The 13,726-nt window shown below is 37.6% G+C and overlaps 3 protein-coding genes across 3 annotated transcripts; 1 reads left to right on the top strand and 2 right to left on the bottom strand.

Moving 5' to 3' along the window:
- The first annotated feature begins 1,093 nt into the window (after nucleotides 1-1,093).
- On the top strand, nucleotides 1,094-3,165 carry LOC130730435 (organelle RRM domain-containing protein 2, mitochondrial). The gene is made up of 3 exons (XM_057582446.1): nucleotides 1,094-1,362; nucleotides 2,568-2,636; nucleotides 2,734-3,165. The coding sequence occupies exons 1-3, from the start codon at nucleotides 1,254-1,256 to the stop codon at nucleotides 2,970-2,972; spliced, it is 417 nt and encodes a 138-aa protein (XP_057438429.1). The 5' UTR covers nucleotides 1,094-1,253; the 3' UTR covers nucleotides 2,973-3,165.
- Nucleotides 3,166-4,396: 1,231 nt separating this feature from the next.
- On the bottom strand, nucleotides 4,397-7,355 carry LOC130730433 (uncharacterized). The gene is made up of 3 exons (XM_057582444.1): nucleotides 6,825-7,355; nucleotides 5,527-5,888; nucleotides 4,397-5,111 (listed from the first exon to the last, which is right to left on the bottom strand). The coding sequence occupies exons 2-3, from the start codon at nucleotides 5,860-5,862 to the stop codon at nucleotides 4,689-4,691; spliced, it is 759 nt and encodes a 252-aa protein (XP_057438427.1). The 5' UTR covers nucleotides 5,863-5,888; nucleotides 6,825-7,355; the 3' UTR covers nucleotides 4,397-4,688.
- A 2,030-nt stretch (nucleotides 7,356-9,385) lies between these two features.
- Nucleotides 9,386-10,028, bottom strand: LOC130730434 (probable histone H2B.3). The gene has a single exon (XM_057582445.1). The coding sequence runs from the start codon at nucleotides 9,944-9,946 to the stop codon at nucleotides 9,527-9,529; it is 420 nt and encodes a 139-aa protein (XP_057438428.1). The 5' UTR covers nucleotides 9,947-10,028; the 3' UTR covers nucleotides 9,386-9,526.
- Between the last annotated feature and the right edge of the window lie 3,698 nt (nucleotides 10,029-13,726).

The following is a 13,726-nucleotide window of genomic DNA, read 5'->3' as shown; positions in this document are numbered from 1 at the left end:
TTTGAAGAAAGTGAATGGATCGTTCCCTACTGTTGATTAACGTTCTCTTGTGATGCTTAAGAAATCAAAATAAACACTTTTTCATTGAAATCAAAAGTATTTGTAATATCTTCCTTTCCCTTGGGGTCCATACAGGTTATGAAACCACACCACAGAATCAGGGACAACTATAAATAAAAGAAAAATAAGGGATTAAATTATTAGTAATGTGGTGGGGGAAGGAAAAGGGGGTGGGGAGGGAGAGGAGTAGGAAAGTTGGTGGGGTGGGTCTGCACTCTAGAGAACGTGAATCACGGTCAAGATTGGGGAAGAAGGTGGGGTTGGGTTGGGGAAGAAGAAGGGTGTTTTTGTAAATTAAGATATAATTAACAAATGAATTGTTTTAATGCTAATTTATCTGAACCGTTAAAATTTAAAAATATCATATCCAACGGTACATATGAAACTGAAGCACCGTGTGTCAGTTTGAAACTGACACACGGTAGACGGAACCCACAATAAGTGGTTTTCTATCACCAGTTTTTACGCTAAAAAAATGAATTTTCTCTTTTTTCTTTTTTTGTGAGTTTTTCATTTTTTCTTCTCTTATCTTGAGATATGCGACCACCAATGAATCTCATTATTCTTTAGTGGCACGAACTGACCTCCTAATTTTATAAAAGCCATGAAGCTCATGTTCTCGCAATCTGAGATCAATGTCGGTTGAACTTCGACAGAGACCCTAACAATAGAACCTCATAATGGAAACTTTATGCATTGATGGTATGTGGAGGATCCGACCTCACGTAACTGAGATGACTCGTTCCACCCAGTGCTAGACATTCATACTCTTGGGTCCTCCCCTTTATGGTGATATTGTTATCATGCGAACCACGCCACCAACAACCATTCATAGTGTTGGTTTTTTTTTTGTACATCGGAAATATAAATTGCACCCACCAGGGATTGAACCTGGACCTCCTCCACCCAACCTACATGTCTGCTAACTCTTACAACTTGAGCTATTATTCGGGGACATCCATAGTATTGGTTTAATGGTAAGCAAATTAATTTTTTATAAAAGTGAGAACATATAGCTATAGTTTTCCAAAGGAGTACATTTGTAAAAATAAAAAAAAAATGTACGCAGGCAGGATGATAGTTTAGGACTCTAGGTCTAGAATTTTCGTCCTGTTTGGTTTGGTGTATTGGGTTTTATAACTTGCGGGTTCTGCGAGGGTTTAAAGGTTTCTGTTCTGAATTCATCTCTGTTCATGGCTTTCTTCTCTGGAGTTCAACGCTTTCTTCGTCAGTCCTCACATAACCTCACTTCGGTTCGTCTCTGTTCAACAACTCTCACTACCCCCAAACTTTTCATCAGCGGTGAGCTACCTGCCCTTAATTTATCTCTGCTGGTTACCTGATTCCTTCTGTGTTCAAATGAAATTATCTTTTTTCTAATCGTTTTGATGCGCTATGTTGTGCATTCAAATAAGATGCTTTATCAATAATGGGGTTGTGTCTTGAAACTTCCACTGCCTCAAAATTTGTCTTATGAGCTTTATCTGCCCTGTATCTCAGTGTTGGGTCTCTGGTTTGAGGCAGTGATTTGGAGGCAGGATTTTGGCTTTCCGCCATGACCCGACATCCGCAATTAACAACACTGAGTTCAAGTCATTGATTTAGACAGTGTTACTAAATAATCAATAAGATAAATACTGAAATGTCACAATATGCAGGCCTAGAAAGCTTTTGATATGTGTGATATGTATTTATTCAAATCAGAAACCCCCTGCACATTTTATTTTTTGCATTGCCATAGAACTAGTTACATTTAAAATGGGTTTTTCCTTGTTGGTGGGCTATGGCTTTAGGATGATTTTTTATTTCATGGCTTCTCTTTGATTTTCAGCACATGTATCTATTGTTAGGTGTCTTCTGGGTATAAACGCAGGGGGAATATAGATCTCTCTTGCATTCTGCTTCTATTTGTTATTTTGTCTGAGTAGTAATATCTCCTCTCCCCTTCTTTGTGTTTGTTCTTCGCTTTGAATGAAGCTCCATTTGCTAGTTAAACAAAGCAGTTGTTAAACCTAGTCCTGAATTTGGATCAGAAGAATTTTAAAACTGGACGAAGACATCAGTCAAAACATTGTAAAGATGGAAATATTGGTCAAAATGAAAAGAAAAGGTAATGTATATGAAGGGAAGAGAGAACATCTGAAGCTCTTTAGTTCATATCTAACCTGGATATCAAATTTGATTTAATTATACCTTAGACTTGGTTGTACATAAAAATTATTTTCCTTAGCAATACTAATTGAAAGAAAACCAAGTTATCACAGTTATGGGACAGAGTTTCTGTGAATGCCTTAATTGATTTTACCGGTCAAGAATTTGTTATTTATTTCACTCATATGTTTCGCTAGTTTGCGTAGTTTCGCTAGTTTACTATAGTTATATGCTGCTTGTTTTGGCACCATTTGCTGCCTGGATTTGCTTGGTATTTAATGCATGTTTCACAATCTATGGTGCAAGCATATAATTTATGTTTTAAATCCTATTCTTGAGTTTGGAATTTTGAACAGGTCTTTCAAGACAGACGACCGATCGAAAACTTAATGAAGCATTTGCTCCTTTTGGACAGCTGATCGAAGGTGATAATTATCACTCTTTCTTGCAGTAGTTAGTTCTAGTGTCCTTTTCTTTTCTTCATGTAGGTTATGCCTGACCTTCTGTCATTTGATTACACAGCTAAGGTGATAACTGATAGAGCCTCTGGAAGATCCAAAGGTTTCGGTTTTGTATCTTACGCGAGCATAGAAGAAGCTGAAAAGGCAAGAAAAGGAATGAATGCTAAGTTTTTGGATGGATGGGTTATATTTGTTGATCCTGCCAAACCAAGAGAGCCTAGACCTCCTATGCAGTCAGAGTCGCAGCAGCCCTCTGAAACTGGTTTCACAGTTAACAAGACGGTTGGTTGGTGTGGTTGATGATTGAAGAGACTTTGGTAATTTTCACGTCGCTGGGATGATTTTTAAGGACTATTTATAACTCAACTCAGATAAGTATACTGCAATTTGTTGTGAAATTTTTGTATCAGTCAGCTCACTCATGATTGATTATTGGACTTCAGCCATAAGGCATTATTATTTTTTGAAAATTTTGATGTCCATTGGAAGTTAATTATCCTTTGCCGCCGTGATATGAATTCCACCCAACTTTGTTCCCTAGTATTGGTTATTACTGAGAGATCTCTGCTTGTGAAATTTTCATTCTTGTTAGTAGCAAGAGGTATCTTTATCTCCTTAACTTTTTCTTTCCTCTATAACAATAACATTATTATGAGATATGGTTGCGTTGGTTCAAGTATTGAAAACATACTAAAGGAAATGGAAGAATTTAACTCAAGGCCAAAAGAATGGTTAGTGCTGAAGGAGGAGTGTAAGAAGGGGTCGAAGGTAGAATTGTGTTCCATGTTATAAGTTGGATAAATTATTTCGATATTTGGCCATAGGTATAATTTTTTTTCAAGGATAAGAATCAAAACAATTGTTTGATCGAAATTAGGGTGGAGTTGATCATCTCTAGAGTGGGTAAGATGACATGAAATCTTCAAATGGTGTTTGAGGTTATCTATTAAAAAGAAATTCGATGAAAATGACTGATGTTGCAGCAAGAAAAAGTTTGTGTTAGGCTAGAAGTTCAAAGGATTTTCCAACTATTAGAAACAAGTTAGAGTGTCATGTCACGGTTCTTTGAGACAAGAGGAGCAGCTTATGGGATAGAAATAGTTTCTTTTTTAGTTTGCAGCTTAATAATGTTTCTAAAACGAGGTCATTTTTAATCAAAAAGCTATGAAAAAAGTCTAATGCATCCGCATTGAAAGACAAGCGATAAAAAGATTGAAAATATAACTTTAATTTTCATCAATACAATTATATTGATTATTATAAAAATGAATTGAATGTAAAGTGGTTGTCATTTTTAAAACAATTTATCTGAGAATTTTCTCCAGGACAATGTAAAATCCGACTGAAATTCCACAATGTTTATGATTCATTGCAGAAGGTAGGTTTTATGGTTTTATCGTACAATTAATTTTAGAGCTGGAATAATTAAAATTTGCATATTAAGTGCATTATTTAGATTAGCATATGCAAACTGTATTCGTGTTCTTTGAAGTGGCTTACTACTGACAAAACAAATGAACTTCAAAACTAGTGGCCAAACAAATCAGGAACTGTTGATTTTAGAAATCTCTTCGTGATCATGAAATTAAATTCCGGCCATAACTAAAAGTTAAAATATCATCGATACTTATAGTGAGACGCAGGTTGTGCTGTGCAGAAAGGAAAGTAGTTTGACATGGAATATTCAACGGCAATCTAGATGCAAATGACACACACAACAGATAGACAACAAAACAGAGCCGCTTGAGATATCATTCCTTATCAGAACTGATGCCTGTAAAGTCACAAGCATCGCCCAAAAACTGGCATAGTCCAACATTACAGACAAAAATGTGATTCCAAACACCAACCTGGTTTTGTACAAACAGAACAGCAAATTATCAACTGCTTGTGCCCTATGAAGAGTACTACCAAACAGTCACCACACAATCTTTCAACCCTTTTCATCACACAAGCCAACATCATCATATTATTTATGTACATTGCTAGAAATAGGATATCATTCAAGCCATTCACTCATTGCGCTTCTGCAACCAATGAGTGCACTTTGGTAACAGAGTTTTTCAAGAAACTAGTTCCACAGAACGAATCATGGCTTCGAACATCAAGAGCATCTAACTCAGAAGTTCCAGTCACATTATCATGAGAATCCAGGGACTCAAAAGAGAGGTCAGAATGTCCACCCTGCTTGCGAGCTTGCTTCTTGTCTTTGCCACTGCCCCCATGAGATGATGAATTTCCCTTCTGACCTTTCTTTCCATTCTTCTTTTCATACTTCTTCTTCTTCCTTGATTTCTGCTGTTTCTTGTTTTTGACAGTGTGTGACATTAATGTAGGTACAGGATCATACACATCAGGGGCCCATTTCACTGTCAATTTCATTGGAGATCCCCTGTATTTCTCACGACTGCCTTTCAAGGCAGGTATGAGCTCAGGAGCCTGTTGCGTAAAACAGAAAATGGAAGTCATTAAACAAAAAACAGCACATGTTAAGATAGATATGAGTCCATATTATTGCTAGACCAAAACAATGTTTCTCACTGCATGTGATCCTATCACCTAATACACATATAGATGCAGGTGACATTTTTCTAATCCCTTCAAACCTCAATTGTATCAGGTGGAGCCAAATAGATAGGGAAATGCTACAGACTTAGAGGGAGACACATCATCGGATTATCATTGTGCAAATATGAAAATCAGAAAGGAGGGCAGTGTATTCATAACGATTGCTTATATTCAATTTTCAACAAGTTATAGAACTACAAATGCCTATTAAGTGCACTGCGTGTGAACATATATGTATAGACATCCAGACATTACAAACAATTTAATAGTAGCATTGAGAACTTACAGGAAGAGATACCGAGCGTGAGTAAGTCTGACTAGCAGATTGCTCAGAGTTGGACTTTGCAACTGATGAGTTAGCCTCCTCATCAGAAGAGCTTGAAGACATCATATGAGGAATTGGAAAGGTTGCAGATTTTGTCAAGCATATCATATTGAGTTTTGTTTCTTGCTGTTTGACACCTCCGCTTAAGTTTTCCTCACCAACATCGCAGACGCCATTCCCCTCAGTTGCAAGTTCAGATTTCAGGGCATCATCAACATGCAATGACTCATGAGAAGTACTCTCAAGATTACTTAACAAGTTGTTGTGCACATCAGGAACACGAGAGCACATGTCCATAGATAGTATCAGGTAATGCAAGGCAACTATAAGAAACAAAATATCAGATGAATACTGAAAACATAGCTATCAGTAACCCACTAATCTGCATAATAAGCAGAAAAAATTTAAAGTAAACCGTCCACACGCATACATTTCTACATCAGTACCGGAATATTGTACTTCATTATCAGGAAGAAATAGCAAGGCTAAGAGAAGGTTTTGCAACACGTCTTAAAAATATAGGTACTAGAAAGCTATTGATGTCAGGTAAATTAACCAACATGTGAGAACTTCAAGATAAAATAGATAATGGCATATGAATATCAATAAATCCTAAAACATTCTGAGTTAGAATTAAAACTTGAATTATGCAAACCAAAGGCTCCATGTTTTGCAAAATACACATATCATCCTACATCAGTTAATACAATACAATTCTGATTCTGATAATAACATGACCCATTTCAGGAGCAGGAGGAAAGGCTACCCAATATAAGACAGTCAAGGTCAATCTTTTTTATTTTGTTGAAAGTAAGGTCAATCTCAATTGTACAAAAACCAAATTCTGCAGTTGTATCTTATATAACAACAGTGCGGCAGCAATGTATCGATGCAAAAAAATTATATATATTTTTTCCTATAATCATAAAACCCAGGGAAAAAAAGGTCCTTTGGTACCTCATAGTTAGCTAGTTCCAAGTAAATATGAGGTCACTCAGAAAGAAACACAATTGATAAGTGAAATTCACCAAAAGTAAATCAAAGCATACCAATAAACTATCACAGTTAGCACTTAGCAGTGTTGATACAAAAAGTAAATAAATTTCACTAACACAAAACATAGCAATAGTTAGCATTGTTCTTATCTACAAGTCAGATCTGAACAAACTACAATGATAACAACATAAGCACTCTTCATCAAATTCAAACCCAACAACACATGTAAAAAATCACATGAGGCATCAACTGAACAAAAATACCTTAGAAGACGAAGTTTTGAGCTGTAAATCTTTCAAAACAGGAACAAAGAAGATCAACCACAGAAGAAATAACAGGATCGTAGATCAACCGTACTCAGCAACAAGAAGATGCGAAAAATCAAGCGAGAGAAAAAAGGGGAAAACTAAGGTCCTGATGTTAACTAAGATTACTATGCCAATCGTTTTCTTCAAGAGGTTTAAGACGATGAGAAGAGGTTCCTTTATGGAAATCGGTGTGGAATGGAACAAGGTGGAGTTCAATGGGCACCGAAGGCATTTTCTATGCTCTTCGATACACCCCCTAACGCTTCAACACCCAACAAAACCCAACAACAACAACAAACACCCTTTGATCTTGAATCTGATCCAGGATTGAACGAAGGTGAGTTATATGAATCTGAATACAAAAGCAAAATCAATCGGGGTTAACCCATAGGAAGATCGATGGAGGGAGAGAAATTGTGGAAGGTGATGCAGAGAGAAACTGGATTAGGTTGCTGGATTGGGATATAGAGAGAGAGATATAGCTGAAGAATCTAGAAGGTCAAGATCCTCTTGTGTGAGATTGTTGTCTGTTAAGGACACCCGAATCTTTAACGTACACGTGGTGAACATCGATGGTGGCATTAGATATTTTTGGACAATTAGTTTTACCTTGCCCAAAACTCACTCAATGGTTAGCCTGTTTGTGTGACTAGGCCCAATGTTTGTTTGATTGATTGATTAATATGTTGGTCCACATGTGTTGTCAAGTGAAAAGGATTGTCTTGTCTTGATACACACAAGTAGTTAATAATAATGTTTGATTAACGCACTAAACTCACTTACATGTTTGAGATATATGAAGAGTGGTACATGATGTGATAAAAAAGAGTGTCATTTCACACGACTCAAATATTCATAGCAGAGAGACAACCAATTCATTTAGTGTTAGAAAAAAATTGTGCTTGTCTCGGTTGTGTCTTTTATCATGTAATAGAAATACAAGAGAGGTATGAAGAGAAGATGAATATACTAAATGATGGAATAAGAGACCAACTACAAGGTTTATAGTTGGGAAAAAATAAGTCAGTTGTTGAAGATCCCTTTTGAAACAAGTGCAATTAAAAGGACATGAAACATAAGGTCTAGCACAAGTTGAGTATTTAAATCATTATAAGTCTTGCTAAAAGATTTTTGTTTTTGTTTTTCCATTTGAAGGTAACCCACCAACCTACATTCCAAAATGGGTCACCCAACTCACTCCTCTTTCTTGGGGTTGGGGTTGGGCCGGATCGACCCAGTTCCCGTTCTTTTCTGGTGCACACACTTTATATCTCCGACACACAAGGAAGGATGCGGTGGGAAGGAAGCAGCCCTAGCCTCTATCCGGCCGATCATTCCGCTGGCATCTTGCATTCACGCCTCCGTTTGACTGCCGCTCGGGGATGGAGTTGTAGATACGTTAGTCTTAGCGGATCGTTGGCTCCACCTGTTATCTCCTTCCACGACATGATGTTGTCATCGCCGCATATTGCCAGCCCTAAATATGCATGGATAATCTGAAGTCTCTACAGAGTAAGCGTAATATGCCAAAAACCATATAAAATTGACGCGAGCAAAATTCTGCAGAAGCAGCCTTGCAGGCATGTGTGTACTGCGTATGCAATATGTACAAAGATACACCAGTGCCATTGACAGAACACTAATTTTCATAGGTTCAGGAATTTCTCAGGCAAAAATTAAATTGGGAGGTAGAGGGAAGTGTAAACTTACCTGGGGGACAGTAATAAATCTTATCCACACCTACTAGTAAGCTAGCTAATTCTCACTGAAACAAATTTGAAAGGTGGGTACAAGGGTTTAGAATTGACAATAAAAACTGACAATTCCCTTGCATTTGAGTAGAAGAAAATGTTCCCTCAAACTGTCTCTCACACTTGACAAAGTTATGCCATTCCTTTCTCTCACAGAAAGCAAAGAATTAGAAAGGCGTCAGGGACATTTACAAGTGTCCATAAGAAGACACTGTTGTGATTCAATATTAACAAAACCAGTTAACAACATGAGAAAGTTATACACAGTCAGTAGGAGTACTTAAAACTCACAAGACAATACCATGAAATTTCAAAAATCCATGTTTGTTCAAAAATTAAGCTTCATTTCAATCAAAAGCAGACACTTCTCTTATCACAAATAATAATTCCAACTAAATTAGAATCAACAAAACTCTGCCAAAGTTAATCATTGGAAAATGCCTTTGGAATATGTTTGGTTTAGGGTTTGCATTCCAGAACAATCATTCTAACTGATCAAAGTTTGATGATCAATAAAGCACATTCATATACCAAATCCAATTTAACTAACAAAAACACACTAAATTCATCCAACAAAACAAATATTAGAGCAATAAAAAAATGATATCAAGTCCAATAAGATGTATTGAAGGCAATGTGAAATCCAACATTGTATTTTCAACTCAACATTGCATCTTCAAACTTCACAGGCACTGTTTTGGAACTGTAAAGCGATTATTAACAAGCAAAAACAAGAGACAAAGGTTATTCACTCAAACATAAACATGGTTCAAGGAATCATTAATTTCATTACTGGAAATTTAAAACTTTCAGGTTCATCTACACTCTCTAATTAAAAACAGAAAAAAACCCTAATTCGAAAGGGGATCAAACGAAACCCTAGACAAAAGGGAAAACAAATCTAATCTAAGAGCTGGTAAACTTCGTCACAGCCTTGGTTCCCTCAGAGACAGCGTGCTTCGCCAATTCTCCAGGAAGCACCAAACGCACAGCGGTTTGAATCTCCCGAGAGGTGATCGTAGGCTTCTTGTTGTAGCGAGCGAGCCTAGAAGACTCCTGAGCGAGCTTCTCGAAGATGTCATTGATGAAGCTGTTCATGATCCCCATGGCCTTGCTGGAGATTCCAATGTCAGGGTGAACCTGCTTCAGAACCTTGAAGATGTAGATCTTGTAGGTCTCGACGCTCTTCTTGCTCTTCTTCTTCTTCTTCTCGCTGCCTCCTTCCTTCGCGATCTTCTTCTCGGCCTTGGGTTTCTTCTCCGCCGGGGCTTTCTCCGCCGCGGGTTTCTTCTCCGCTGGCTTCTTCTCGGCCTTTGCTGGAGCCATTGGTGGTGGTGATGAGAGGATTTGGTGGTTTGTTGGGAAGAGGGTGAATGCAGAGAACGAGTGATGGATGAGAATGAAGCGGAAGAGGATATGTATATATAGGGAAGAGGGGTGCGTTCTGATTGGATGGGGTGGCTTCACGCGGATCGGTGACGTGGCATGTTTGGTTATCGTTGATTGAATATTTTGTTATTGACGGTTGAGATTGCACCTTATTTTTTGTCAGCGCCGAATAAAAATACACACTTGTGGATTGGGGTTCGAGAGGTATTTTTATTGTTTTTAATAAATCCTTTTTTTTAATTTGGATAAATACTCGCCTATTTGCTAGTAATTTACTTGGGTTTAGAGTCTAAACTATACATAACCTTTTTTTTGTATATTTTTTTTATCTGAAGCAATGAGTATTCGAAAGAAAAAAACACCCTTCCTAAAATCAACCTTTCATGAGAAGAATGAGATCATTATGGGAACAAACGTTAGTCGCTTCTACGGTGAACTACCTCATGGGTAGTGTACTAGACTACTAGTACACATGATCTTTATATGTTGGAAAAATCTATGTTCACGAATCAAATACACTCACACATAGATTAAATATGAAAAGAATAGAGATAAATAAGTGATGACATAGGTGTTGTTTCTGAATTCTGGATTGTTGCTCTTGTGGTGTTCGATGGTAGGGCTTCGTAGTAGCTGGCCTGAGAATGTGGTGGTGTTGGCCTCAAGCGTAGGGGGAGTACACGCAAGTTAGTAAATAATCAAAGAGATAATTCATGAGTCTGATAAGAACTTAGGAAATACTAAGAATGAATAACATGTTACATAAATGAATGAAGGAACATGTATTTATAACTCGGTGTTAGTGGTCGGAGACTCTACAAGTGTAAGGGAAGTCAATTAAGCACGAATGGCTCGGCGTCGTTGTGCTTAAGTATTTCATGTCAACACTGGTCGCGCTAGTCGCCCTTATGGTGTATGCTTAAGAACAAACCTTTGTCGTCGGCCGCAACATCGTCGGGTCGTATGGCTTAAGCTAAACGAGGACAATAAGTAATGTGGAGAGAAATAGAAAGAAAAATAAGTGAAAATTAGATAGAAGAGAAAGTGGAGCACGTATCAACAACTGGTAGATATAGGGGCTCATTAATTAACCATCTAGTCTAGGGCTCGATCCCTAAACAATGTGGATGAATAAGAATTTATTTAGAGATACATACCAACTTAATGTGACCTAAAAGTCTCAAGAGGATTAGTGTTGTGACTGGCAGTTATGTGCATACCTTGTTACAACCAAAAAAGAAAAAAAAAAGGTGTGTCTATGTATCAGAACCCTTTAATGTTTTTTTTTTATAAGGCAAAGAATTGTATTCAAAACTAGCACAAGGAGTGCTAAACCCAAATTCAAAAATAGAACCCTTTAATGTTAACGTTCTTTTATATCCCCTCATGTTGAAAGTATGTGTCTATCTCTTCTTTACGTGTATGCATTAAATAGGTGCAACAAAACCCTTTAAACTTATGAAGATATATAGGGAATTGTTATTCAGACCCCCCGATAACTATTCAGACCCCTCAAAATTGGTGAATTGTCCAAAATGTCCCTGTTTAAAAAAAAAACTTCCCACTTTCCCCACTAACTCCCCCCCCCCCTCGCCCAAACACATTTCACTCATTCAAAATCTCCCTCACACTCTCACGCATCCTCCTCCACTGCCTCCGCTTGCCACCGCCATCGGATCCGCCAGCGACACCGCAACCGAGTGGAGTCGCCGCCACCCCCATCGCCACCTTCTGCTGCCAACCACCCAATATTCTTCCCGAAACCCAGGTTCGTTTACGCGACCAGACCCGACCCATTCTGTTATGGTTTTGATTGCACTTTGTAGATGCGTCTGTGTCGCAGCTTGAAGGTGCGTGTTCAGAATAACATAGAGATTAACTCTTCTTCCGAACAACCCGTAAATTTTTCCCATCTTCAAATCCTAACCTTATATCCAACAATTTTTTTCTTACAAATTCATTAAACTTATAGTTTCTAAACAATTATTTATTTTTTATATGTAAGATTCATCATCATTCTCCTTAATATTTATATAGGATATGAGAATTAAGGGTTTGAGTTGAAGAAAAATGATGGTGAAACTGAAATTAGTTGATTTTAAAATTAAACAAATTCAATTTGCTCATGAAAACTCGAGGAACAAAAATCTTACATAGTTAAAACTAAAATTACCAAAAGTATAATCAAGTGAAGAAAAAGTTAATTACCCAAACAAAGGATGTGTTAGGCCACACCTTGTTCTCAAACTCTGGCAATGTAGTCCTCACTGGTCTATGGCCATCACATCAAATTAACCAAGTTTAGGGGTGGTAACCAATACCGACTTTTCTTTTCTGGGTAAATAGCCAAGTTGGTCCTGAAAGTGCCCACCGCCTTCAACTTCGTCCCTGAACTTTCAAAATGACGCACGTGGTCCCTGAATGTGTCAAATCTCCCTCATTAGTAGTCCCTGAGTTAAAAACGTTGTCGCCATTAACGGAAGTGGGACTTTGAATTTTTTTTTTCAAAATTGAAGCTTATGTGGCGTTTGACTGGTGGAAAGTTTTTAAAACTTCAATTTAGTCCCTATATCTGAAAAAATTTCTTTCTCTCCCCATCTTCCTCTACCTCTCCCTACCACCATCACCCTCTCTCCATCTCCATCTTCTTCATCCTTCTTTTTCTATTTTCCACCCTCATCTCCTCCCTCCCACGCTCTGATGCTCTCCCTCACCTCAACCCTTTTTCCCTTCCAAAAACCAAAATCGTTCAACCCAAAATCATAAAACCAAAAAACTCACAAACCAACATCTGACCGTCACACACACACACAAACCCACCCAAGATTTGGGTGGTAATAAAGATTTGCAAAATTTAATCTTAGTCTTCGGTTTAAATACTGCTGAATCCACGTGACCTTGTGAAAATTGGGGTTTGGTTGGAAGGTGGAAGTGGAGGAAAAGGGTGCTCTGTGAAGATAGAAAAAATAAAACTGATTGCGGTCACAACATTGCTGTTTTTCAGATGCAATGGAAGCTCCTCAGTTGTGCATTTTGCTTTTCTCCCTCTCCTCTCTACGTTCTTATTCCTTTTTTGTGCCGGCTGTCTTTTGTCTGTGCATATCATGTGGTATGTACCAGTGAGTGAGTCAATGAAAAAACAAAAATTCTCCACATACCATGCCGTTTGTATGTGTGTGACTGTCAGGTGTGGGTTTGTGATTTTGGGGTGAACGATTTTGGTTTTTGGAAGGGAAAAATGGTTGAGGTGAGGGAGAGCGTCGGAGGGAGGAGATGAGGGTGGAAAGTAGAAAAAGAAGGATGAAGAAGATGGAGATGGAGAGAGGGTGATGGTAGTGGGGAGAGAAGAGGGAGATGGGGAGAGAAAGAAACTTTTTCAGATTTAGGGACTAAATTGAAGTTTTAAAAACTTTCCCACCAGTCAAATGACACATAAGCTTGATAAGTGCCAATTTTACGTGTTTTTAAATATCATTTTAAGCACTTATTTGACCTATATGCTTGCATTGTTGATTATTTTATCCCCATAAGTAGTTGATTTAGTAAATACTTAATTTTAGTATAGAAATATAGTAATTATTATATTTTTCACATTTAATCTTTTGTTTTCAATGATAGGAGAAAGTCTATGAAGATCTGTGCCACAAGATGTCAAAAGGCCAAGAAATGAAGAATTTCGCTTAAGCCAAATGTTTACTCGCTTAAGCGAAATTATAT

Source organism: Lotus japonicus, chromosome 1 (genome assembly GCF_012489685.1).
Source record: "Lotus japonicus ecotype B-129 chromosome 1, LjGifu_v1.2".
Lineage (NCBI taxonomy): Eukaryota > Viridiplantae > Streptophyta > Magnoliopsida > Fabales > Fabaceae > Lotus > Lotus japonicus.
The sequence above is the reverse complement of the archived record's forward strand: the minus strand, read 5'-3'. Positions and strand labels throughout refer to the sequence as shown.

What these genes read in the sequence shown, in the direction of transcription:
- LOC130730435 (XM_057582446.1), top strand. Translation starts at nt 1,254, where the DNA reads ATGGCTTTCTTCTCTGGAGTTCAACGCTTTCTTCGTCAGTCCTCACAT. An exon ending in CCCCAAACTTTTCATCAGCG is followed by an intron (nt 1,363 to 2,567) that starts GTGAGCTACCTG and finishes AATTTTGAACAG; the next exon opens with GTCTTTCAAGACAGACGACC. An exon ending in TTTTGGACAGCTGATCGAAG is followed by an intron (nt 2,637 to 2,733) that starts GTGATAATTATC and finishes TTGATTACACAG; the next exon opens with CTAAGGTGATAACTGATAGA.
- LOC130730433 (XM_057582444.1), bottom strand. Translation starts at nt 5,862, where the DNA reads ATGGACATGTGCTCTCGTGTTCCTGATGTGCACAACAACTTGTTAAGT. An exon ending in CACGCTCGGTATCTCTTCCT is followed by an intron (nt 5,112 to 5,526) that starts GTAAGTTCTCAA and finishes TTTACGCAACAG; the next exon opens with GCTCCTGAGCTCATACCTGC.
- LOC130730434 (XM_057582445.1), bottom strand. Translation starts at nt 9,946, where the DNA reads ATGGCTCCAGCAAAGGCCGAGAAGAAGCCAGCGGAGAAGAAACCCGCG.